Below are 25,364 nucleotides of genomic sequence, written 5' to 3'. Positions count from 1 at the left end.
TACATCTTTGATGTCATTTACTGTACAAAGTGTGCATCAAAGAGGAAGAACCTTCAAAAACATCACATGATTAGACCTAAATCCTTTTAGGAAACACCTTTCCCAGTCTCTGGGTGGAATTATTTATTTATGTATTATTATTAAGGAGCTCTTCAGGCATTCTATTCTGCATTATTACATAATGTACCTTTTTACTGTGTTCGTTTAGAATGATGAGACAGAGGGAGAATGAAAGACTGGTGGTGATATGTGTGTTGTTCTACACACACACCGTGTTGGGCTCAGGCCTCCATTCCCTGTATGTTTTGACCACTGTCTGAGAAATAGCCCTGCTCTGGCCATCCCCTGACTTCTCCTGAGGGAACCACTGTGATTGTCTGAAGCCCGGTTGCGTTCCTGAGACACTACCACCAGGCAGACACCAGTGAACCACCCAGGTTGTCTCAGTATCGCTTCATACATCTCCTCACACACCTCGGTGTTCCTGGTGTCGACGGAACACACCGGTTCCCACAACAGAATAACATAAAGCATCGTCTCACTTTATGAGCTCGTTGGCTGCCAGATGTCACTGGGATGTCTATTGGACAGGAATGTCTCACTGAGCAGAGGCGTTCTCATAGCATCCTGTTGCTAGACCTATCAGCCTAGTTATTACTGGTGTCTCTTCGGATTTGTTTCACATCCTGGCGCATTGTCAGATTGAATGGCATTTGGAATAATGTACACATTAACACACACACCCAAAGGTGTTCTCCTTGGCAGTCGTCATAACCATCCTCCTAACCTCCAGGCTGCAGCAGATCCAGTAACTAAACTCTCCCTCCTTTTCCCCACGTTATGGTGCGTTCCGTTGAATGTTGAGTCAAACCGATCATCCAGTTCGGGCTGTGGTTCTGTAGAAAATGACTGTTTTTTTTTACTGCTTGACTCATGCAGGAGCAGCGCTGCTTGCCGTAGGTCTGTCGCTCACAATGGCTCTATGGTCTCTGCCACGACTGTCACTGACCACAGTCCTCATGATGGAAAATGGGGGAGGAGTGTGGTGTCTGCTGACCACCTGTAGTGACCTTTGACACCGCCAGTGCCACTCGGACACAATTCTCTCTTCTGCCCAGGTCTCTCTCTCTCTCGCTCAATTCAAAGGGATTTATTGGCATGGTAAACATATGTTTACATTGCCAAAGCAAGTGAAATGGATAATGAACACAAGTAAAGTGAACAAATAATGAACAATACGCTCATAAAAGTTCCAAAGGAATAAAGACATTTCAAATGTCATATTATGGCTATATATGGTGTTGTAACAATGTGCAAATAAATAAACATAAATATTGGTTGTATTTACTATGGTGTTTGTATTCACTGGTTGTCTGTGTGGCAACAGGTCACACATCTTGCTGCTGTGATGCACACCTGTGATATTTCACCCAGTAGAGATGGGAGTTTATCCAAATTGGGTTTGTTTTCAAATTCTTTGGATCTGTGTAAATTGAGGGAAAAATGTGTCTCTAATATGGTCATGCATTGGGCAGGAGGTTATGAAGTGCAGCTCAGTTTCCACCTCATTTTGTGGGCAGTGTGCACATAGCCAGTCTTCTCTTGATAGGCCGCCGTAGGCAGGCCTGGCTTTCTCAATAGCAAAGCTATGCTCACTGAGTCTGTACATAGTCAAAGCTTCCCTTCATTTTTTTTTTCTTGTTGACTTTGCTCTCCCATCCCTCTCTTTTTCCTTGCCCTTATTCCCTACAATCTACTTTCCACCTTTTTAGTCCTATATTTTTCTTCCTGTTTGACTTGTCTGAACTCCCTATGTTCCTCGCTCTCACTCTTTCTCTCGCTCTCTTTTTCTCACTCACTCACACTTCCAGTGGAATTCCTCCACTGTCCTCTAGGCCTCCACTACTAGCCGTACTGATTCTGGGTGCAGACCACATAGGAAGCGGTGGAGTGACACCACAGCTGTGGTCAGTGCAGTCTGCCCTTCACTATAGACAAGTGCTGTGTCACTGTGCACAATGCCACCTGTAGCAACGAGGCAGGAAGGCCAACGGAATGACTTGGCCCAGTAACAGCAGTACAACAGGAACACATGCTAGAGACAAGTGGTTCAGAGGAATCGAGGAAAGAATGTCAGGATTGTAGAGGTTGATTTCCTTTTGAGGTCTCAATATATTAACACCATTATCCCTAATCTGTTTTCAGATATGACCTGGTCTATATTGGAACATATTGTTGACGGTTTCAGAAGATATCGAAGTAACACCTTGACATTAACTCAAACCCAAACCATGTGGAAACGGGTCTTTTGAAAGCCGTCAAATTGGGCTTCATCACTCATGTGGGTTGTTATCAGCGTGTGACAGGGCCATAATAGAAATGGTTAGCAGATGTTATTGCGAGTGTAGCGTAATGCTTGTGCTTCTAGATTGAACAGGTAATATCTAACAATTCCACAACAAAGCCTAATACACACAATCTAGTAATGGAATGGGAGGAGAATATATAAGTATAAAATAATGGATGAGCAGTGACAGGAGTCTAAGATGCAATAGATGGTAAAGAATAGATAGTGAAGGATACAGTATATACATATGAGATGATACGTAAACATTCTTAAAGGGACTTGTGTTCCATTTATTAAAGTGGCCAATGATTTCAAGTCTGTAGGTAGGCAGCCACCTCCTCTGTGCTAGTGGTGGCTGTTTAGCAATCTGATGGCCTTCTATCTCTCTGTCCCAGCTTTGATACACCTGTACCGACCTCGCCTTCTGGATGGAAGGCAGTGGCTCGGGTGGTTATTGTCCTTGACAATCTTTTTTTGTCTTCCTGTGACATCGGGTGCTGTAGGTGTCCTGGAGGGCAGGTAGTTTGCCCCCGGTGAGGCGTTGTACAGACCGCACCACCCTCTGGAGAGCCCTGCGGTTGTGGACGGTGCAGTTGCCGTACCAGGCGGTGATGCAGCCCGACAGGATGCTCTCAATTGTGCACCTGTAAAAGTTAGTGAGGGTTTTTGGCCACATTTTTTCAGCCTCCTGAGGTTGAAGAGGTGCTGTTGCGCATTCTTCACACTGTCTGTCTGTGTGCGTGGGCCATTTTCAGTTTGTCGGTGATATGTACACCGAGGAACTTAACGTTCCACCTTCTCCACTGCTATCCTGTTGATGTGGCTAGTGGGGTGCTCCCTTTTGCTGTTTCCTGAAGTCCACGGTCAGTTCTCGCCCTCGTCAGGTTATCGTCAATGATCAAATATAACCTGATGTATAATCATTGAGAACCTGATAAGGGCGAGTATTGTATTTGAGGTGTTACATGAGGTTGGTGGTGACCAGTATGGAGCAGTGGGCCGGCATCATCTGTGTTTCCTAAAAAGCACCCCCCGTTTAGACTCTCAGCAAACAAACTTCCAACAGGAGGCAACAGTTGCTTCCTTCCCCCAATTAGGAAAGGGGTGGGTAGGGTCCTCCTACACATGTGAGAGGGGTAGGCTGTCTGTCCTATAGATAGCGAGAGAGAAGAGTATTGTGAGGACATCTTGGAGACCTGGTAACCCTGTGGGTGCTGCACAGAGAGTGAGGGGTGAAGGACAGTTCTCTGACTGGGTCTACTCTGCTGGGTGTCTATCCTAGCTGGCCGTCTGAGGATGCAGCGAAGGGGACACCGCTATGGCTACAGCAGGCTGTGGTATGTACCAGAGTCGATACTCCCATACACCGTGTGCCACAGACGTATACGGTGGCACCTGAGCATGACTCTCTCTGTCTGAATGGGTCTTTGGGGAAGGCACTGAATGACTGAGTAATTGTGTTTCTGAGGCACTTCCTGCACTACCATGATTGAGCGTTCACAAGGCAAGGGTGAGCTTGCGTTCTTGCATGCAACATTGGACATTGTGGTATTGTGTGGTTGTTACCTGGTGGACTTGTGGTGGTGTGCTATGTCATCTCGTGCCCTGAGATGTAACGGTCTTAGTAGTGTCACCTTTTTGAATTTGGGTGTAGGGTATGGTGTTATTCATGTTGAACAAGCAATCATTTCCTGCTCTTTTTCTTTTCCATCTTCGTCTTGTAGGCCAGGACTGAGAAGAGGGAGCTCCTTCACCTTCCTCACCCCTGGACCTCAATGGGACTTCAGTCTGGTGAGTACAGCCTCCATCCAGCTCTTGTTTTTGTGTCTCCCTGTTCCCTCACAGGACCGGTACCTCGGCTCATTCCACTATCCTCCCCATTTTGTCCTGGCATTGTTTGGGACGATTATGGCTATCCGGCCTGTTTGTGCGGACAGAGTGCCTGTCCCTGTTATAACTCTGTCATAACTGTCTGTTTTTGCTTCAAATCTAGCCTTGGTTGTTTTTAAACAGGCACGGAAGCAAATGGACCTGTTCATTCTCAAAGCTGTAAAGTTCCTCTGACTTGGACCACAGATACTGACTCTGTGCACTTAAGTTTAGGAAAAAGTAATTTATTAGTAAACGATAATGACAAATGACTGATCCACTCTGGTCTTAAGGTTTTGAGGGGAGGTTTGGACTGCATCTTGGATGCATCCGGCATCACCTGTGTATCATTATTCAGAACATAGTCCATTACTCCATAGTGGAGGATGGTGTCACTATTACACATGTATTACTCATCTGGAATCTGCATAGTTCATGATAACCTTGATCGCCAAAAGTAAAGGCATTCGAACTAAACCTTGAATCGCTCATGCAGCATCAGAAACCCTGTAAACTGATGATAACTATGCATGCATGCCAGTGCAGTTTGTTTAGGCAACTCGCAATCACCTCTGTGTGAGAGGTGACGTAAGCCCTCTGCAGGTCCATCTGATCCTCCATTCAGGAGCGTTTTAATTGCATGGCACCCTCACAGCTGATGCCAGGCACAGGACAGACTCCCCACACTACCCAGTGATCCAACAGTGAACAAACAAGAAAAATCTTCCTGTTTCTATTTCCCCTTCAACATAATGGAATCAACATAGCTATTGTTCCTCTTAGATTGGCCGGCCTGCTGTTTACAGTAAAACCTAGACCTAAATACGATCGCTGATTGGAAACAGAGTTGAGATTTTGAGACAGGAACTGAACGACAAGGCCTGGACTATTCCAGGGTTTATGAGTGAACCCCAGCTGAAACCCTATCCATCGTTCAACTGAGTCGGGGAGAGGAGATGAAAAGCAGGAGGGATAGAGGAGAGGAGGACAGAGGCTCTTCATCTCGTGCCAAACGTTGCCTTTGATTCCACAAATGTTCTTTAACTGGCACGCTTAGCTCAACCACTACAAGCATACGGCGCTTGTTACCTAGCCCCCCCCCCCCCCCCCAACGACTCCACTATTATCTCCCCTTTATAAATCTACCCAAAGAGAGAGAAGTATAGACAGACAAGAAACTGTGGGCTCCTTTCTTCTCCTTTGTCTCCCATCCCCTCTTATCTCTACCTTGAAACTTGAATAAGGTCAGGAGGATCCTGTGCTTTGATGGGGGTAGGTAGGGGACTTTCTGGAGACTGGGGCGGGCATAGTACAGTTTAGGTAGCAGTGTTTAGGTGGGGGGGGGGGGGGGGCTGTAGTGTTTTTCATATTATCTCAGACTACATTAGCAAGGCCTCAGGGCAGTTCTGTAATGTTGAGAATGTGATTTAGGTTTCCATCTCTGCAAAAAAAACAGCCGCTCAAACCCAACTGCTGTTGTATGAATGTAGGCAGGTAATTAATAGGAAGGATGGCAGCTTTTTTGTCTCTCCCAGCGACGTGTTCAGACAGCCAGAATGTCAGTCCGCATCGCTTTCCATGCAAACGTTCCCACTTCAAACAGGTGTGTGTGCGCCTAGGAATTGAGATTTGTATTTTGATGTGCCTATATGCGTGTCCCTGTGTGTAAGTGCAAGCACCCTAATTCAATGACATCAACATTCACCTACCCAGCACATACCAAAAGACTGAGGTGGGGCACTAAGTATGATCACTGATTATCATAGTCTCTATTCTAGTATCTCTTGAGTCCATGGCATTCCTTAACACAGTGTCGACCCCGCTGCCCCCACCTTTTTCTAGGCCTACCTACCTCATAGCTTTGCTTTGCGCTGGTAATTACATAGAGCCTGCCAGGTTGTATATTCTGGCAGCTGACCAGGTCATGGTTTTATGGTGCCATTATCACATGACGCACACAAACAGGCCAGCACAATAAGAGTGTGTGTGTGTGTGAATAAAGAACTCCACTGTTGCCTCCGTCCCAACTCCCACTCTGCCCTTTCTACACTTCTCTCCATCTTCCCTCTACCACTCTCTCCTTCTCTCACTGTGTCAAGCAGAACATGCTTAACAAATATCACCTAGTTCTTTACAGCTAATCCCACGTGACATTAATGCCCATTTCTTTTCTCAGGCCTACGCTGGGTTTGTTTAAAAGTTCCGTTTAGCCTAGCCCGTGACGTCATGGTAATGTAAAACTGTATCATTTGCATGGGCGACAGCAGTCAACAGACTCAACTAACTGCCCTCAAACAAGCCCCGTTGCCTGGGGGAGGCTCTGAAGAGAAGACCCCTCTAGCCCAGACTTCCATTGCATCGGCATTAGGTTCTAGGTTGGGGCGGCAGGCAGCCTAATGGTTAGAGTGTTTGACTAGTAACCGAAAGGTTGCAAGATCGAATCCCCGAGGTGACAAGGTAAAAATCTGTCTTTCTGCCCCTGAACAAGGCAGTTAACCCACTGTTCCTAGGCCGTCATTGAAAATAAGAATTTGTTCTTAACTGACTTGCCTAGTTTTTAAAAAATGAGCTGAGGAACTTCTACATTATGCCTCTAGTCCAGTGTAAACTTTCCATCTAACCTGGCCCACCCTTTTGATGATTTCATCAAAAAACTGACCCAAAACCCATCGTTATTTTAAAAGCTAGCCTAGCACTATGCCCTCTGATGATAATAACAAAACATTAAAAGGAGTTTTCTCTGATCAATCACTTGAATTCCTTTCGAATGGGGATCAGCTTAATGATTAGTCGTTCAGTCACCAGCTGATTAAAGACACTAGTCTAATTGGCTAATGAGCCTTTTTTTTTATAGCTAGTTGATGAATGGCTACACTGTAGCCTTTTGATCAGATTTCCAGTTTCAGCCTCTCCTTTTACCGTCAGCTCTACTATAAACAAGAGTTGAATTGATTGATCCATTAGCCCACTTCCCTCATTAGCTTCAGGAAAGGTCCTAACTGCCTCAATTAGACTACCTTTTTAAAAAAACTGACTGTGTGGAAACTACTGTATTCAACAGCTGTAGCACTCAATGAGAATCCCTTGATTAGGAGCTGTAGTGTTGCACAACTCTCTCTTCGCCAAAGCACTGTTCACTCCCCTTAGTGGGCTAGCTAATCATCTAGCCTCGTTCTCTCATCTGGAGCATTGCATATGTAGGCCCCTTGTGTCCCCTTGTAATTTGCGAACCATTCAAATGCACATATTCTTACCTTGTGTGATCAGATATTGCACAAGGTGTTCTCTTTAGATTACACAATGTATTCTCTTTTCTGTAGGAAAGCTAACAGGTTTGAGGAAGAAATGGCCATTTACCCCATTCAAAACCAACTATTCATAACAACTACCTCAACATACAGTCCTACCCTGTCCGGTCTGTCACCCTGCACACCGGTGGTCACTTCTTGGCTTCCTAAATGCCCTGTGATGGCCCTCTACTCCCTCCGTGGTTAATGTGCCCTAATGACAGCACCCTAAGAGCCCCGGCAGTCAGGCGACGCCAGCGCTCCTCCAGCCTTTACAACCCTAGTCTCATACACACAAACTCTGGGCCAGACCTCATCTCACCTGCCAGCTGGTCTTCTCCCCAGGTGTTCAAGTGCTCTTGTGCTTCATTAACCCTTTCCTGTTCCCAATGGAACCTCCAGGGGTGAACATTGTCCCTGGGGCAATAGGGCTTAGCAATGGGGCAGTTCTTCTCTTCACTGGGGCTATTCTCAAACCAATGAGACCAGGATGGGACAGGGTAATGGGGTGGTTGTCTATTCTTGTTGAACTATTTCTGACATCAGAGAGCAGCTGGAGTCCAGACGAGATGTAGTCGTTTTGTGTGAGTTGGAGAGACTTGGGCTCCCGAGTGGCGCAGCGGTCTAAGGCACTGCATCTCAGTGCAAGAGGCATCACTACAGTCCCTGGTTCGAATCCAGGCTGTATCACATCCCGGCTGTGATTGGGAGTCCCACTCATGAGTGTCTGTGTGTAGCTATTTGGGTATCTGCCTAAGAGTGTCTGTGGTAAGTTTCTGTCTAAATTTGATTATAATAATAATAATCTAATAATCTCATTTCCATCTGTCCCCAGAAGCGGAAGATCAGAGAGAAGGATGACTCTGATGCAGTCAGCCTGTGCAGCTTTGACTTCAAGGTAAAACACACAATGAACCGTCCCATAACACTGAACCCTATATTGAGTTCACAATATAGATACCCTGAACCCGCATTACTGATCCTAGATCAGTTTGTCAAGGTGACGCACACTCAGTTCTGTAAACTGTTGTTGTCCCCAAGACTTGTTGACATTCATGAATGTACGGGAAATGGCAATCTAGACGTAGAATGTCATTGCAATGGATCATTTGGTGCCAACATGGAGGACAGTTTCCTGACCTCTGTATATCTTTGGCTGAGGTCTGAAGAAGCTAGGTCTATAGGCTATCCAAAGTCTAGCCCCATCCTGTTTGTGATACTTGAGCATATCACTGAAAACCATCCAGATAAGGACCGTGTTTGTTTACAGCAACCACCACAACACTCATCAACTCATGTTCGGGGACTTTTATCACCCGATCTACTGTAGTTACTATGATTCTTGTTTTTCGTCAATTGACGATCAAAACTCGTTGGTTGGAAAACCTCCTTGTAATGTGGGTCTATTGTCTATGGGTGTTTCTGACACACCCTAGGTCTGTCACCAGTATTCCAACGTGGGATGATTTTCTTAGTAATGCTCTATTTCCACAGAGGTTTCATTATTACACTCGATCTGGAGGCGAAGGAAAAACACACTTGTTTAGGCGAGGTGCTGGCTAGCAGAGTAGAACACTTGGTAAAGAAAAGGAGAGCCGCAATTATTGAATAACCATTGTTTGGACAGACAAACTGTCTTCATCAGGGTATACTTATCACACTCAAAACATAACAAGCACTCTTCTGAGTAATCAGACGATTAATCGTACCCTGTTCAATTTCTCACAAACCACTATGACAGGCCACATTTCCAGTGAACACTTTTTTACTTTTGATGACAAAATGGAGGACATTAGTCCGTTCCTACCCAGCAGAGCCTAATCTTGTGTTTTTTTGATCGCTTCTAATTACTTCAGTAAAATGTTTGGGTCAGAGATGACTTGAAAGCTGAGGGTGGCCTGATGAGACTGTTGATAGTAGTGCATTAAAAAGATTTGCACCATCACAGTTTCTAAACAACCCCACATCATTATGCTCAATCAGATTTGAGCCATTTCACTGGCAGTCTCTATACAGATACTTGTTATTGTCCTGTAGCATCGCATGTTTGACATTTTGAGGTGGATTATAGGCTGGTCTATATTTATCTATACCAGGGAACCCTGTCGGTGTCTCGACTTACTTTCTAGAGTTAAAATACTAGAATAAACAGGGTGCGGTTTCAAAGTGTGGTTGTGCATAAGCAGTTGCGCTTATGTCAGTCACTGATAGTCAGTCAATTAGCTCATGTCCGCTAATATTTTTTGAGACTGCTAAATTAGATTAGCTGTCAGCTATCTGAACTGAACATGTCCCATGTTTCATGAGCTGAAATAAAAGATCCCAGAAATGTTCCATACGCTCAAAGTGTATTTCTTTTCAAATTTTACACTCAAATATGTTTACATCCCTGTTAGTGAACATTTCTCCTTTGCCAAGATAATCCAGCCACCTGACAGGTGTGGCATATCAACAAGCTGATTAAACAGCATGATGTTACACAGGTGCACCTTGTGCTGGGGACAAATGTGCAGTGTTGTGTCACAACACAATGCCAAAGATGGCTCAAGTTTTGAGGGAGCATGTAATTGGCATGCTGACTGCAGGAATGTCCACCAGAGCTGTTGCCAGAGAATTGAATGTACCATAAGCCGACTCCAATGTCATTTTAGAGAATTTGGCAGTAAGTCCAACCGGCCTCACAACCGCAGACCACATATTTGGCGTTGTGTGTGGGCGAGTGGTTTGCTGATGTCAATGTTGTGAACAGAGTGCCCCGTGGTGCAGATTATGCCATGCCTTGTCTCTGTAGCTTCATTCATTCTATGATCCTTGCCTGAGATTCCAACACTTTCGTGGTTGAACTGATTTCGGTTGTGCTGATTTCAGTCTCCTCGTGGTATTATGATGAGATGGACTATGGTGGAATGGAAGTGTGGATACAGACGTAATCCTGTCTGTCATTCAATTGTATAAAAGTATTGTTTTTCCACTGTGTTATTGGTGAGTTGTTAGACTGTCAGAATGACCACTTCGCGATCAGAGTTATTGTAACACAAGGTACATCCATGCTTCAGTACAGGACAGCCATGCTGTGTACTGAGATCTAGCAGCCAGATTCACTTGGAAATTGGACCTCCATCCATGTCCCGAGGACGTTGGGAGATGCCTTCAAAACCTTGCTAGGGCATTTTGGATGGAGATGGTGGATGGGCGTAAGCCACAAGCTGTGTGTTGAATCCCAGTGCTAGACAGTCGTTTTACATTTGTTTGTTTTCACCCTATCCCAAACCTTAACCTTGTTAGTTCTAGATCTGTCATTCTCATTGAAATCAGGTTTAAGACGTAGTGTATATGTGCTCTATTTCTATATCTATCTGCTTCCCATTCTTGAGTTTCATTTTTGTGTCTTTTACTTTCCTTTGTACACCAGCGTCAAACAGCTGAAAATACAATATTTTCGGGTTATTAAAAATATATTTCACAGCGGTTTAAATGGTACAATGATTCTCTACACTTAACTGTTGAGTTGTTTTTTGTTGTTTTAACCCTATCGCTAACTCTTAACTTAACCGTTCAGAATGAGAGACCACAGCCGTGCAACCCCAGATGCAGCTGCTCCAGTAGGAGAAACCCAGGGTGTCCAAAACACTTCGACTTTTTACGTTCGGCGCAACTTCTACATTTTACATTTGGAGAAACATTTGCAGTGCAGTGATTAAAAAAAAAAAAATGTAAGCAAAGGTTGAAGGCTCTTGTAGTGTATGACTGAGGTCAAACCACTCACTGACTCACACTAAACACGATCAAAACAAGATTATGCTACACTGGGGAAGAACGGACTAATTACAATGAACTTGCCAAGTGATATTTCATAGACGTCCTAGTTTGGCAAGGATGAAGAGAGGAATGACTCACTGAACCACTCCTCTGTCATCAAAAGTATGTGTTTACTAGAAATGTGGCCTGTCATAGAGGTTTGGGACAAATTGAACAGGGTACTATTATTAATCTGATTAGAAAAATCTGCCGTTGTGTCCTTGAGCAAGGCACTTAACCCTAACTGCTGCAGTAAATCGCTCTGGATAAGAGAGTCTGCTACATGACAAAAACATGTCAAATTAACTCATTCGGCTGCTAGGTGAACAGTCTACGCTGGCGAATGGTCTTTGTTTAATAAAGTTAGCTCAAAGCTGAATCAATGTCTGCATACAAGATCACATCATGATTCTAAAATAACTGAGTATAATAGTGTATTATAGATTTACTGTAAGACAAAAAAACACCACCTCATTTCTTATGAGATTTCAGGATGATTGTGCGACTTGTTGCCTTTTTCTCTCATGTGGCCAGACCTTAACAACTTGCTCCAATAGGCTAAATATGTGCTTTGACTGAAACTGCATGCTACAGTTTGCTAACCCATCTGCTGGAGAATCTGCCCGCTGGCCATAATTCTAAACCACACTGTAGGCTACTTCAGGACAACGCTGTACAACTCCAGAAGAGCTAAATGTTTCTCCTCATGAAACTGATTGAGCTCCAATAGTTGGCTGTTACACCCCCCCCCCCCCCCCCCCCCCAGAACGTGATTCGGATCTTCAGCTCTGGGGAAAAGGATCTATGCAGGGACGGGGCGGTTACCTATAGATTCGCAGTCTCGGCCTATTCTCAAACCTGTTGCACCAGATCTGCTCCCATCCCCTGCACATGTCCCCAAATCCAGCTTCAAACCCCCCCTCCCCCTGCTGTCTGGCTCTTTGGCCCAGGTGGAGGGGGTTGAGGCAGGTAAACAATCTATGAACAATAGGCTGCTTCTATTGTTCTATAGTTCTCTGCCCCCGCTCCTCCTCCTCACCCCTCCAGGTTTGACCTGCCAACTGCACGCTCGCCCAGAGAACCGAAATGTTGCCACAATAAAAACCGTTCGGGGGGTTGAGTACCTGACTAGAAGGTGTTTGCTGTAAATGCTGCACACTTGTATTGTGTATTGCCAGTTCTGGCTGGAATCAGGGTTCCTTGAAAAACCTGAAGCCACAAGTTGTAACTTTCCAAGCTTCGACCGCCCCTTTTTTTCATGTGTGTGTGTGTGCGTGCGTGCGTGTGTGTGTGTGTGTGTGTGCGCGCGCTATGAATGTGGCATTGATCAGTGTCATGACAAACCTGTGGTTCTCGGTTACCTCCACACTGTTTGGTAGCAACCAGAGATGCCTGGGTTGTGTGCACTGAGTAAAACTCACTTAAGTAAACTATTGAGTAGCAGGGGATGTTTGTCTGGTGTGAAGTCTATCGCTTGTATTGTGTTTAATGGCTGCTCTGTGATGGTTTTAGTGGGGCACTGCTGGATAAGAAACCCTGTCCTCATCGCCCCTCCAATAGCTGCTGAAGAGACAGACTACTTTAGTTGTTATAGGTTGGTTGGCGGTAAGGCAGAGGAATGAGGGACAGAGAGAGGAATGAAGACCACAGGAAATTGGGAAACAGGTAGAGGTGGGGAAGAATGGAGAGAACAAAGGAGGCACATTCCAAATAGTAAGAAATGGGGCAATACAGGAGTTGGTGTATCAGAAACGAAACTGTTTTTGTTTGAGTGGACCAAGAGAAAGAGAAACAATCTGGCAGTGCCTGGGCTTGATATGATCACACTAAAGCCGTGATTCACTATAGTATATGAACACCCGTAGGCCTATTCTCTGCCTGCCTGCTCAAATAAGGACTCACAGACCAAATGTATATAGGGAGGAATAATCCACTAATATCAGATTCATTCCATCTATTGTACCTAAACTCCTGCACCAAACTCCCACCACCAGGGGGCAATAGATCCACCACTTGTTGAGTGAATTAGTCCCCTTGGAAAGTGTTGGCTGGTATGCTTTCCCCAGAACTCTAATTTAACACTAGCCTTTTCCTGTACTGCTGATGTGGAGGGCATGTTCAGTTCAGTCCGAACTGTAAGCCCCAGGGCTCTGTTTGTTCCTGGCAGGGAGGTACCGCAGAAGAATAGAGGCTAACGCTATGGCTGGGGTGACTCACTCCTGCCTGCCTCTGTGTGTGTGTGTGTGGGGATGATAGTAAAGTGTGTGTGTGTGAGAGGGTAGTATTAAGTAAGTGTGTGTGAATACACATTTGTTTGTCAGACCTTTTTATTAGAGCTGACTGGGCATTTGGGCCCGGTGGGTTGAGCAATTTTTGTGTTTGTTGCGTTCACGGCCCACCCACGGGTGATGGCCCAGACAGAGGGGTGGCTCACCCTCCGGTATCCCCACACGGAGTGACTAACACTGAAATGCACAGCGTTGTCTTCCCTGTGTCTGGATGATTGCATGAAAAAAATACTATTTTCCTGTACACACAGACATTCGCATACAATCAATCCTGACTTTCTGCACTGAAAATGTACACTGGGGCAGTGGTGTGTTTTATAGTCCATCTCCTCCAGATTGTCTGTATCCTGGTTCATTTTCCAGCAAACAGACATTTAGTAAATGTTATTATTCAGTCTTATCTGAATAATCATTCACACCATCCTCCCTTCTGGCAAACTGCTCTCCCTTTTTCACAAGTAATCCAGTCATCACCCAAATCAACATGTAGTGAGATTTCCCCCCGTGGGCTGTTATTTACCATTTGATTCCTTGCCCGGAGGTGTGAATCCTAGCCACTAGTTGGGTTAGTTTGTGGAGTGGACTCTGCTTGTGGAGTGATGTATGCCAGACTGTCAGAGACCACTTGGTATAACATGATCGGTTTTACCTCAGAGTAAACAGTCCTGATGAACACATTCCCAACCATGGTGCCAGTCCTCATGTAGTTTAGCAACAATAACCCATCTGGGCTCTCTCACTTCTGTTACCAAACACACACTCACTCACACTTTCTCACTCTCACACATGCTTAGTTGCATATGTCCTGTTTCACACCTCAGTATTGGTACAGGAGGGTGAATTCGAGCCTTCACATTGGTTTAATTTGTTTGCCACACACACACACACACACACACAGACCGGCAAAATAACTAGCAAGGTTTTACATCCCTTCTACCACATAGCACCTCAGCACATTATCCAGTCCATCACACAGTCAACACCTTGGATTCTGCAGTCCATTTGCGCAGCAGTTATATGGCTATGTAACAATGTGTCTGGTTTAATGGCTTGCCTCAGGTGTTTTCACGTCTCTAATCACGTCTCAGTTCACTTTTATTCAAATGGATCATGAATGTGTCTGGCAGGAAAAGGGAAGCAAGCTTGTCTTTTACTTTAAAACTCTGTTTCAGAATAACCTGAGTTTAGTTTCTCACTTCTTTCTACTGTTAAACTGGGTGCAGATGTAATTGCCCCCTTTTAAAGGGATACTTTAGGATTTTGTCAATGAAGCCCTTTATCTACTTCTCCGGAGTCTGATGAACTTGTGGATACCATTTGTATGTCTGTGTGCAGTTTGAAGGAAGTTGATTAGCGCAATGACTGGAAGTCTGTAGTATCTACTAGCATTCTGGGTAATAACGAACTAAACACCCTTCATTTAAATCTACCCCACCCCCACACACTACACTTCTCCCCTCAATACACAGGGTCTAGTGCAGACCGTGTGTGTGTGATATAATAAGGAGGTGAATGAGTGCGTCCCTCTTATTGATATTCTAATTGATCTTCCCCTTCCCCTGCTGATCAGGGCCTGGTAACAGCTCTCTGTCGTTAGCTGAAGCAGACGACAAACACTGGTGCACTTTACACCTTTCACACCAGAAAGCCAGGGGACAAAGAAGTGATATTTATTACATGATGGTTCACTGTAGTTATAGGTTCCGTTTGAATTAGATTCTATAGGTGGAAATGTACAACTGCTGTTTTCAAGAAAGTGACTTAATTATCTGAAGTAGAAATGCAGAAGGCATTTCTCTATTTTGTTTTGGTTTTAAAACACATTTAAACACATGAAGCAAGTTTTCTCTTAGTTAGAGCTACTAAATTAATCTAATTTGAAATCGAAATTGTAGTATTGTAAGATGCTGCATTTTTTTTTAATTTATTTTTTTATGCCATGAATTTAACATTCAAATGTAATTAGAGTCTCCAGGGAAACTCTGACCAACACTTTGGGTTCCTTCCCTTTCACAACAACGTCTACTGTACCTGGCTTTTTCATTAGTTGTCGTGCCAAACAACACCAACCATAGAATTGGAATACTCATTTTATTTCTATGATTCTTACTGTTTTGATTTAAATCGGAAGTAAAATCGCAATCATAATATTGGGTTAAAAAATTGCAATTAGATTATTTGCCCATATTTTTGGACTGTAACTTGTTCTCTGATGCGATAGCCACAGATCTCTCATCAGATCTGTGAGTGAATCAGCAGCTGTCCCGATTCTCTCTGCTATCTCCACTGGACACTGTACTTTAGCAGGGTGTGTGTGTGTTTAGTCTCTGGCAGATGACTGGCTTGTTCAAACCTGAACTTTTAGAGATCATTGTTCTGTTATACTGTATGCACATGATGCGTAACTTTTCCATTCACTTTAACAACAAACCTCACTATATGGAATTCTCCTAGCACTAGTGTGTGTGTGTGTGTGTGTGTGTGTGTGTGTGTGTGTGTGTGTGTGTGTGTGTGTGCTTTTTGTTGGTGATTCACACACACAAACGGGCTTCTTCGCCTGTATAGCCCTTCAAGAAGAGTCTGATTTCCTCCAACAGTAACCCCTCTAAATGGTGGGAGGGGTTCGGAGAGCTTGCTCCTCCCTTTACCAAGGAGTATTTAAACTGCCCCCTTCCTAACTCCACCTCAGACCAAAGTTTAGAATGAGAGAGCGGTAGTGAATTTGTTTACTCTTCCAAAGATATTTTGAAGAATTAAAAACTCTTTCATATGGAATAATGAAGACTAACTGGATATAGCAGAAACCTTGTTGGATTTTTTTACTCACCGCTATGGTGGCTTACGATGAACTGGGTAGCTTGGTGCCTATCAAACGGACTCTACAAGCTATAGACTGTCAGAACCGAGCCAACAAAGACTCAGAGGTGAGATACTAGATCAATCACCGCTTCTCCCAGTATGTTCTTTCTGCTGGCTTTGTCATTTGGTATCAGTTGGATAGGAACTTGTTCTCTGCTGCGATAGCCACTGATCTCTTATCAGATCTGAGTGAATCAGCACCTTGTTCCTGTTCTTTCTGCTATCAAATCAAACAATTTGTCCCATGCTTCGTAAACAACAGCTTCGTCACAAGCGTATTTGTCACATACTTTGTATCTCACCTGAACACTGCACCTTAGTAAGGTGTGTGGTGTGTTTAGTCTCTGTTCAATTCAAACTTTTAGAGATATTTGTTCCATGATACTGTCAGAGGTCATAGAACTATCCATCCCTTTAGCTTTGCTTGCTTTTGTGTGAATCTATCTGCCGAGACAGGTAATGTATCCTATCCCTGGGGGTTGAGTAGTACCTCCATCAGCACTGTAACAGCAGGGGACAAATAGGCATACAGAGATCAGCACCATGTTTGCGACTTCTCACCAAATTCTTCATACCAATAACATTCTAACTTGGAATGTGTGTGTGGTTTGAAGTTGGAACTTAATGCCAACATTATTGCACATTTTTAGTTTGCCAGTTGGTATTCCCCCTCCTTTTCTCAGAGCCCTGGGGCAGTGAGTGCAGTGGCTCAGCAGGGTGGGAGCATTCCTCACACAATTAAAGAGAGGGGGGGTAGAACCCAGGTGTGCCTCTTCTTCTCTGGCTCACACAGGGCCACTGGTCAGCAGCAGCCTTTCTTACTCACTTCTCTAGTCTCCTTCCTTCCCCCATTCAAGGTTTTTGTGGTTAGATTTCGGAAGGGGGTTCAGGGGGAAGCCAGCGGCTACATTGTCGGTAAATCCGAAAGGAGAAGTTGAGTTCTTCAATGAAGTGAGTAGTCTCATTTCTCAACAGATGTTCATGATTGTGACACCCATTTTTAAACCTAAGTCACGCCACAGTTACTCTTTGATGAGCTCTTTGGTTGGAGTCCAGGGTAAACCGTGGCGTTCCACTCCCTCAGAGCCCTGCTATCAGCTATGCTGTAATCAGTGAGCGAGCTGCAGGAGCAGGGAGGGACAGCCAAGCCAGCAGGGATTAACATGTGGGGTTACATCAAAGGGAGGCCAGGGGCACAGGAAGGTGCTTTTGGGGGGGGGGGGGGGGGGGGGGGCTGAAAAAGTGGATACATTTAGTTGATGAGCCCTTGGCTCTCTGGTTGGAGATAACGAGGTAGAAGGAGAATTGTGTGGGGGGTTATTAAAATATCACCGGAGGCCAATTTAGGACATTAGGGAAGATTTGAGTGAGTACCCAGGGTCCCTCAATCTGTGTTGTGGTGGGGTGGGGTGGGGGGGGGGGGGGGTTGTTCCAAAGACAGAACGATACAGTCCAGCAGCACAAACCCCGGATATATCTGGCTTCCTGAAGGGAGCGAGACTGAACAGTATTCCAGGGAGTTCCCTGTAGTCAAACTGCCTGGACCAGGACTAGTTTCTATCAGTCTGTCTGCATGTTGTCTCTCCAGCTGATAGTAACACTGGGTGGGCGTACAAAGAACAGCACTAGTGGCCTTTGTTATTCCAGGGCCGGTCCCCAAATGACAGGAAAGGCACAATGGGCAACACACGTTTCCAAAGTTTACATTGGAAGACCCCATGATTTCCAAAGCAAATTCACCCTCTCTCTGTTTCCATTGTCCAATGGGGTTTACAGCAGAACTAGTTGGTCACAGTGTGGCTGTTATGGTCCTCTCTCCACTTAGTAATGAGGCCCATTAAAATAAAGTCTAAAGAGGTTTAAACCAGGCCTGCGTTTTAGGATTGGGATTCCTTTCTGACCGCACCATTTCTGGACCACCTTCAGAGCGGTTCGGATGTGGTCAGCATTGGTCCTCTCGGTTTATTGGCTCTGTGGTTTAGATAAGTTCCTGGACTGTCTGGCGGTCCTGGTCAAAGACCCCGACCATGACCCTAGCTGGCCGCAGCCACTGTGGCTTTCACGCCAGACTCTGGGGTGGATCTGTTCTGCAGCTGTGGTCTGCTTCTGGGGCCAGGAGGAGCCTGAATGGCTCTCTGTTTCGCTGAGCCAAGGCAAAACCCCATTCATCCTGAGTCAGGAGAAGGCTCAGAGAGTTTAAGTGCTTGGGGGTACCAATAGACATGCAGCATAGATTTCATAAGACGGATTGTTTTATTCACAAAACATGTCTAATTGCATGATATTTATGGTTGTTTTTGAAGAGGTCTCTCTCACAGTTTATGAATTCATTACCTCAGATATGCAGTGTGATGTTTGTTGCTGTTGGCAGCAGGCCAGTGCATTAGCAGGGGAGTGTTGCGCTCTCCATGCCTCAGGGCTCAGTACAGGGGGGTGAAGCGGGATTACCTGGCACAGGTGTGGTGCTTCTCTCACGCGACGAGGGCTCCAGGGCCTGTTCCGACTCGCACCCACAACCTCCCCCCTGAGACTCCTAAAAAAGACTGAGACTTCCAGTATTCTGGTGCCTGTTTAAGACAAGGCCTGTTAGTTCCTCTCTCTCGCTGGTGGTCTTCCGTCCAGAGTCACACATCAGTTTTACTGTAGCTGTCCAAACACAGTACTGTCCTGTCCCATACCTCACTGAACTCTGGGAGACGGGAGTTAAACGATGAGGCCTTTTGTCTTCCCATGTTTGAGTGACTGAACAGTCCCAGTCTCACGGCCCGTTTGCTGTAGTCAGGCCATAATGCTGAGTAGTTGTGTTGTGTGTGACAGAGTAAGTGTGTGTAGTGTGAGTGTGTTGGACAGCTGAGAGCAGGGGTGCATTCCTGGCATGCCTCCAGGCCCCTTCTCTGGTCGGCGCCTCTGGGCTGCAGTCTGAAAGAGGGTCTTTGTGCTCCCCCAGCCTGCCCTGGGCTCCTCAGTCCTCACATGATGGAGGCAACAGCTGCTGGGGCTGCTGCTTCTTCCTGCCCGCTGTCTCTATGGCCTGACCCCAGCGCCAATCCCCTCCTCCCTAGTAACAGTTTCCTGACCAAGTCCTTTGTGGAGGTAGTGTCATCAATAGGGATTCATGGCTGGCATCATGAGGGCCATGTGATAACAGTCATGGGGAAGCTTCTAGCTGTTTCCTGGTGAGGCTTCTGCTAAAAGAGTTGGAATTCAGATGGTTGGGTTTATGGTAAATGATAGAGGAAGTTGAGGATTTTAAGCCTAATCTGTGTTTTCCCCCCTCTCTCTTCTCTCCAGGAACCCAGCAACAAGCGTGTCCGTCCTCTCGGCAGGGTGAGCTCGCTGGCTAACCTCATCTCCCCCGTGAGGAATGGGGCCGTCCGGCGCTTCGGCCAGACCATCCAGTCCATGTCCTTCCGGGGCGATGGCAGTGGTGGCAAGACGCCGGGCGTGCCCCAGAAGCCATGCAGTAAGGCGGCGGCGCCCACGCCGCCCAAGAGACGCAACAGCACGCTGTGGTCGGAGACCTTAGACGTCCACCAGAAGGGCACCTTCTCCACCAAGGAGATCAAGAGACAGGAGGTGAGAGTCAACACCGTCACCTTAGACTTCTCAAATCTCTCTTCACACAAATCCCAATAGAGAAAGAATGGGAACTCGGCTGCAACAATAGATGGTTTGATTAGATTAGAACAGTGTGAGGTGAGAGACTGAACCACATACCTGATGTCTAGTTCGGCTGGCCCTGCTAAAGCGCTCCAGATGACTGAGTGCGCTCCAGGTCACATAGCCAGACGCCACGGTATTCAACCTAGCCTGGGACAGAGTTATTAAAGCCAGAGGGCTGGACGCTTTTCCTGTTCTCTCCCCTTTCTCTTTTGATTCTCATACAAGAGTTCAGACTTTTGTTTGTTTTAAAAGTCCCCTCGGTATTTGTGCTGAGTGAGCTAAGTGGGGTTAGAAGCGGTCAGGGCCCAGTCGGTCACCAGTTTGTTCCAGAGCTGGTGTCTGACGTCACTAATGTACCCCTGGCCTGGCAGACCTCTCAACCAACTGTCAGAATAATCTCAAACCATAAACAACACAGAGAGACAGAGAGTAATTGAGAGAGAAGGGACCCAAGAATTTGGCAACTCATTTGGCATTGATTTGTCCTCTTACTTTAATATGTACTCAGTAATTTGGTGTCCTCTTTAGTTTGATACAGTTTAATATGTACTGTGTTTTAATTTGGCGTGACATCCTTTTCCATGGTGTTTTAAATATGTCTTTCATCTCCTTCCCCCTCAGGCCATATTTGAGTTGACTCGCGGAGAACAGGACCTGATTGAGGACCTCCAGCTCGCACGCAAGGTTCGTACTTTATTTCAAACCCTCAAGAGTACATACCAGGCAAACAGATTAAAAATGACTAGTTGGCAGCTCTCCTCTACCCATTAGCTATAAAAAGCAAGGATTCCATTTCTACCTCACTGAAACCTTTCCTCCAGAGCTATAATTAGCCTCCCCCTCTCTTTCTAAACAAACCGTTAGCCGTTGAATGACCGCTTGGCTCTATTTTCTCTCTCCTCCAGGCGTACCACGACCCCATGCTGAAGCTGAGTATCATGTCGGAGGAGGAGCTGAGCCATATCTTCGGGGACCTGGATGCCTACATCCCCCTCCACGAGGACCTGCTGGCCCAGCTGGCCAGAGCCACCGGCCCCGACGGCACCGTGGGACAGATAGGACAAATCGTCGTCAGCTGGGTACGTACCAGGGCCTGTGCCCACTCAACTTTGCCCTCTCTCGATCTTCCTCTACCTGTATAAGTATTTATCTAGCAGGAACTAACGTGTTGAAGATGTCATAAAGATGCCCCTTTATGACATGACGTATCTGTATGTTTATCTAGCAGTGAATGGCCAAAGTGCTAACGGTACGCTACATATCTCTCCCCTCCAGTTGCCAGGGCTGAATGCATACCGAGACTACTGCAGTAACCAGGTGGCGGCCAAGGCCCTGTTGGACCAGAAGAAACAGGACCGGAGGGTGCAGGACTTCCTGCAGCGCTGCCTGGAGTCTCCCTTCAGCAGGAAGCTGGACCTGTGGAGCTTCCTTGACATCCCCCGCTCCCGCCTGTTCAAATACCCCCTCCTGCTCAAAGAGATCCTCAAACACACGGCGCCCGAACACCCTGACACGCCCCACCTGGAGCTAGCGGTGAGTGGAGACGCCCACAAACACTTATGAATACAGCGTTCTGAAACATCAAATATGTCATTGTATCCTATCCGTTTGTGACTATAACAGTGTGCTGTGCGTGTGTCTCTCCAGATCACCATCATCCAGGATGTGTTGTCTGACATCAACATGAAGAAGGGTGAGTCAGAGAGCCAGTACTACATAGACAAGCTGGAGTATCTGGACGACAGGCAAAGAGACCCGCGCATCGACCAGTGCAAGAGTCTGTTGTGTCACGGCGAGCTACGCAACAAGAGCGGAACAGTGAGTTTAGAACACACACGCATACACACACATTATAATGCTAAAATATGCACACTCGCACTGCAATCTACCTATAGCAATGACTCTTCCCTGGCTCCTTCTAACCCTCACGTGCACAAACTTGAGCTCTGCACCCCCAAATAAGGCAGTCGGGGCCAAAACTTGGACCTTTTTCCATTTAAAATGAACCGAATAACACATGAATTACATAATCACATGAGAATCTCTACCAATGATAAGTCCTCAGGAAAATAATAATAATATGTTGGCAGATGAGAATATGAGAAGCTATGCCTGAAATTAAACAAAACGTTGGCAATGATCTGATTTTAATCTTCTTCTTTTATCTTCTTTCCTTTCCTTTGTCCTCTCTCCCTCCAGAAGCTGCATGTGTTCCTGTTCACAGAGCTGTTGGTGATGACCCGGTCTGTGACGCGGAACGAGCACCACTGTTTCCAGGTGTACCGGCAGCCAATCCCGGTGCAGGACCTGGTGCTGGAGGACCTGCAGGATGGAGATGTCAAAATGGGTGGCTCCTTCAGAGGAGCATTCAGTAACTCAGACAAAGGTGAGTCCCTGACCCCTCACCTATGACCCCTCACCTATGACCTTCCATGTCTATCTAGAGGTCAAAGCCTGTAACTGAAACTGATGGTTAATCTAACGTCTTGTTCTCTGTTCATCTCCTCAGCCAAGAACATCTTCCGTGTGCGTTTCCATGACCCGTCTCAGGGCCAGTCCCACACGCTGCAGGTCAACGACATCTTCCACAAGCAGCAGTGGCTCAACTGCCTGCGCAGCGCCATCTCCGTCCACCACCCCGCCGATGCCGCCGTCACCACGCCCGCTTCCTCCCCGGCAGCCGACGCCCACTCTAAGCGGCGCTCCTCCAAAATCTCCTCCATCATCCACACGGAGGAGGCCGACGAGAACTGCCCTTTGACGCCCGCAGGTGCAACGTCCGCCTCCAGTTCGCTGTGCGGGGACGAGGCCCCCAGTCCCACCTCAACTTCTCCCTCCTCATCATCTCCCTCCTCCCGCTCCTCATCCTCCTCTTCATCACCACTATCCTCCCCGTCGCCCAAACACAAAACCAAAAAGGACAAGCGCTCCCTCAGTGCCTTAGGGAAGAGGAAGGAGACCATGGTGTAATTAGAGGGGAGAAAATGGACTCCTTGGCGAGTGGACAATATGTTTGTACATAAGGAGGGGGGAGCAGAGTGGGGGGTGTTCCCTCCCCGTGGGACTTTTTATTTATGTGTCTGTGTGTTTTATTATTACAACAGTATTTTGTGTTACTGTCCCCATTGGCAGCTATTTACTTTACTCTTCCATCCCTCCACTGTTTGGTTCTGTCCACAAAGGGGCTAAGTGCATACTATTGTATTCTGGAGAGGCCTGCTTGGCTTTCAGTAATTAGAGAGAAGTTGAGCATATTGTCCTGTTTACTGTTTTATTTATTTTTAGTTTTACTCCCTTTTTTTTTCAATCTGAACTTACTGTAGCTCTGTTTAAAACAGCACTATTTATGGCGCTGTACTGCAGCGCCAGCTGTGCCATCAGAGACTCTGGGTTCGCGCCCAGGCTCTGTCGTAACCGGCCGCGACCGGGAGGTCCGTGGGGCGACGCACAATTGGCCTAGCGTCGTCCGGGTTAGGGAGGGCTTGGCCGGTAGGGATGTCCTTGTCTCATCTCGCACCAGCGACTCCTGTGGCGGGCTGGGCGCAGTGTACGCTAAACCAAGGTTGCCAGGTGCACGGTGTTTCCTCCGACACATTGGTGCGGCTGGCTTCCGGGTTGGATGCGCGCTGTGTTAAGAAGCAGTGCGGCTTGGTTGGGTTGTGTATCGGAGGACGCATGACTTTCGGCCTTCGTCTCTCCCGAGCCCGTACGGGAGTTGTAGCGATGAGACAAGATAGTAGCTACTAAAAACAATTGGATACCATGAAATTGGGGAGAAAAAGGGGTCAAATTCAAAACAAACACATTTTTTTTAAACAGCACTGTTTCTAGCTTTTAGCTGAAGTTATTTCACACTTTTTGGGGATGTGAGGTGGATAGAAGGGAAGAGTTCCCACAATAGATGAGATGTATACGAAACTGAAACCTAAACAATTTGATAAGTCTGATTCGTAGGTGTACTGGAGGACGGGTCTTATTTTTGTACATTCCTAATAACAGATATTTTTTTATGTTCTGGACACCTTTTTGCATCTACTGCAGTTGATGGCATTCATTTTAATCAAATTGCATTTTAATGGGAAAAAAAAAACATATCAAATGAGATTTTGTTTTACTACAATGTAAAAACAATTTAAACTGAGCCATGTTGGTTTAAAAAGCTGACTCTTCCGAATGAAAATCTATCACTCAATGTAGCAATCTTGCATGGAGCTTTAGTTTTTGACACGGCCACTACCCAGCCACGGTAGTGGCGGGAGCATCTACATACTTGTCTGATGGGTTGGGATCTACTGAGGAGATGACGTATAGCTGAAGGAAACCACAACGATGGGTTGAGAAAAGCAAAAGGGTACCGGTATGTTAGAAGAAGATTTAAGAGATGTGGGGGAAAAAGATGGAAATGTTGAACGTGTTTGAACTGAGAAGTTGGGGTTTTTTGTTTTCAAGGTGTGTGTAGCCACTAGCCACGCAATGATGGAGCTCTGAGTGAGTTGGGATGTGGTGCCTTGTCCAAAATGGAGGTTAGAGGCACTGGTCAAAAAGCCAGTGAGAAAAATGTAAAGAAAGACTATGTATGTTTTGAGGGCGAAAACAGATGAAGGTGTTGTGAAAGTGTTTTGTAGAAGGAAAATGAGTGTAGAGGGTTTGACTGTTTGAAAAGGGGATGGTAAAGAACTGTACTGAAAAGTCAAGAGCTAGTAAATGGCTGTGATATGACTGCCATGGCCTGTATGTATGTGGTGTAAAAGCATCACAAAAATCTATAATAAAGATCTGTGTAAGAGTTCTATCTGACTTCCTGAGTTACTATCTTTCTATTTTCTTCCAAAAAATGGACTGAATAACTGTATGTGTCATACATAAACACAATCGTCATCGGCTTTCGGTTGCTGTCTTGGCAACTGTTTTTGAGTTCTCTGAATTGTTTAGATAGTTAATGGCGTGACGACAATGATTACACCATTATGGCATCTCTTAGTCTTGGTTTTAACAGACAAATGACCTAACTTTCCATGGAGCTGTGATCACCCCACTAAACAATGCAGAGCTCATAATTTGGAAATATTTTCTAAATATAATGATAAATAATGCTCATAATGATAAAGCAAAAACAGTTTTTTAGAAATGTTTGCAAATTTATAAAAAATAAATTAAAAAACGTATCACATTTATATAGGTATTCAGACCCTTTACTCAGTACTTTGTTGAAACACCTTTGGCAGCGATTACAGTCTTGAGTCTTCTTGGGTA

The 25,364-nt window shown here is 45.8% G+C and overlaps 1 protein-coding gene across 4 annotated transcripts in view; it reads left to right on the top strand.

Annotated features, from left to right (window-relative positions):
* The window catches only part of LOC110500106 (neuroepithelial cell-transforming gene 1 protein), a 36,065-nt gene extending 11,164 nt beyond the window's left edge, over positions 1–24,901 (top strand). For 2 of the 4 annotated variants that reach the window (XM_021577277.2, XM_036957391.1), the window contains exons 2-11: positions 3,630–3,684; positions 4,072–4,138; positions 8,339–8,401; positions 19,740–20,024; positions 20,733–20,795; positions 21,017–21,190; positions 21,387–21,644; positions 21,759–21,929; positions 22,311–22,497; positions 22,621–24,901. In XM_021577277.2, the coding sequence (XP_021432952.2) occupies positions 3,630–3,684; positions 4,072–4,138; positions 8,339–8,401; positions 19,740–20,024; positions 20,733–20,795; positions 21,017–21,190; positions 21,387–21,644; positions 21,759–21,929; positions 22,311–22,497; positions 22,621–23,081 (1,784 nt within the window). In that variant the 3' untranslated portion in view covers positions 23,082–24,901. Of the gene's footprint in view, positions 1–3,629; positions 3,685–4,071; positions 4,139–8,338; positions 8,402–16,286; positions 16,514–19,739; positions 20,025–20,732; positions 20,796–21,016; positions 21,191–21,386; positions 21,645–21,758; positions 21,930–22,310; positions 22,498–22,620 lie in introns of those variants that run through there. The other 2 variants (XM_021577276.2, XM_021577278.2) reach the window with 2 other exon arrangements.
* The last annotated feature ends 463 nt before the right edge of the window (positions 24,902–25,364 follow it).

Source organism: Oncorhynchus mykiss, chromosome 21 (assembly GCF_013265735.2).
Source record: "Oncorhynchus mykiss isolate Arlee chromosome 21, USDA_OmykA_1.1, whole genome shotgun sequence".
NCBI lineage: Eukaryota > Metazoa > Chordata > Actinopteri > Salmoniformes > Salmonidae > Oncorhynchus > Oncorhynchus mykiss.
This window is presented reverse-complemented; position numbering and strand designations above follow the sequence as displayed.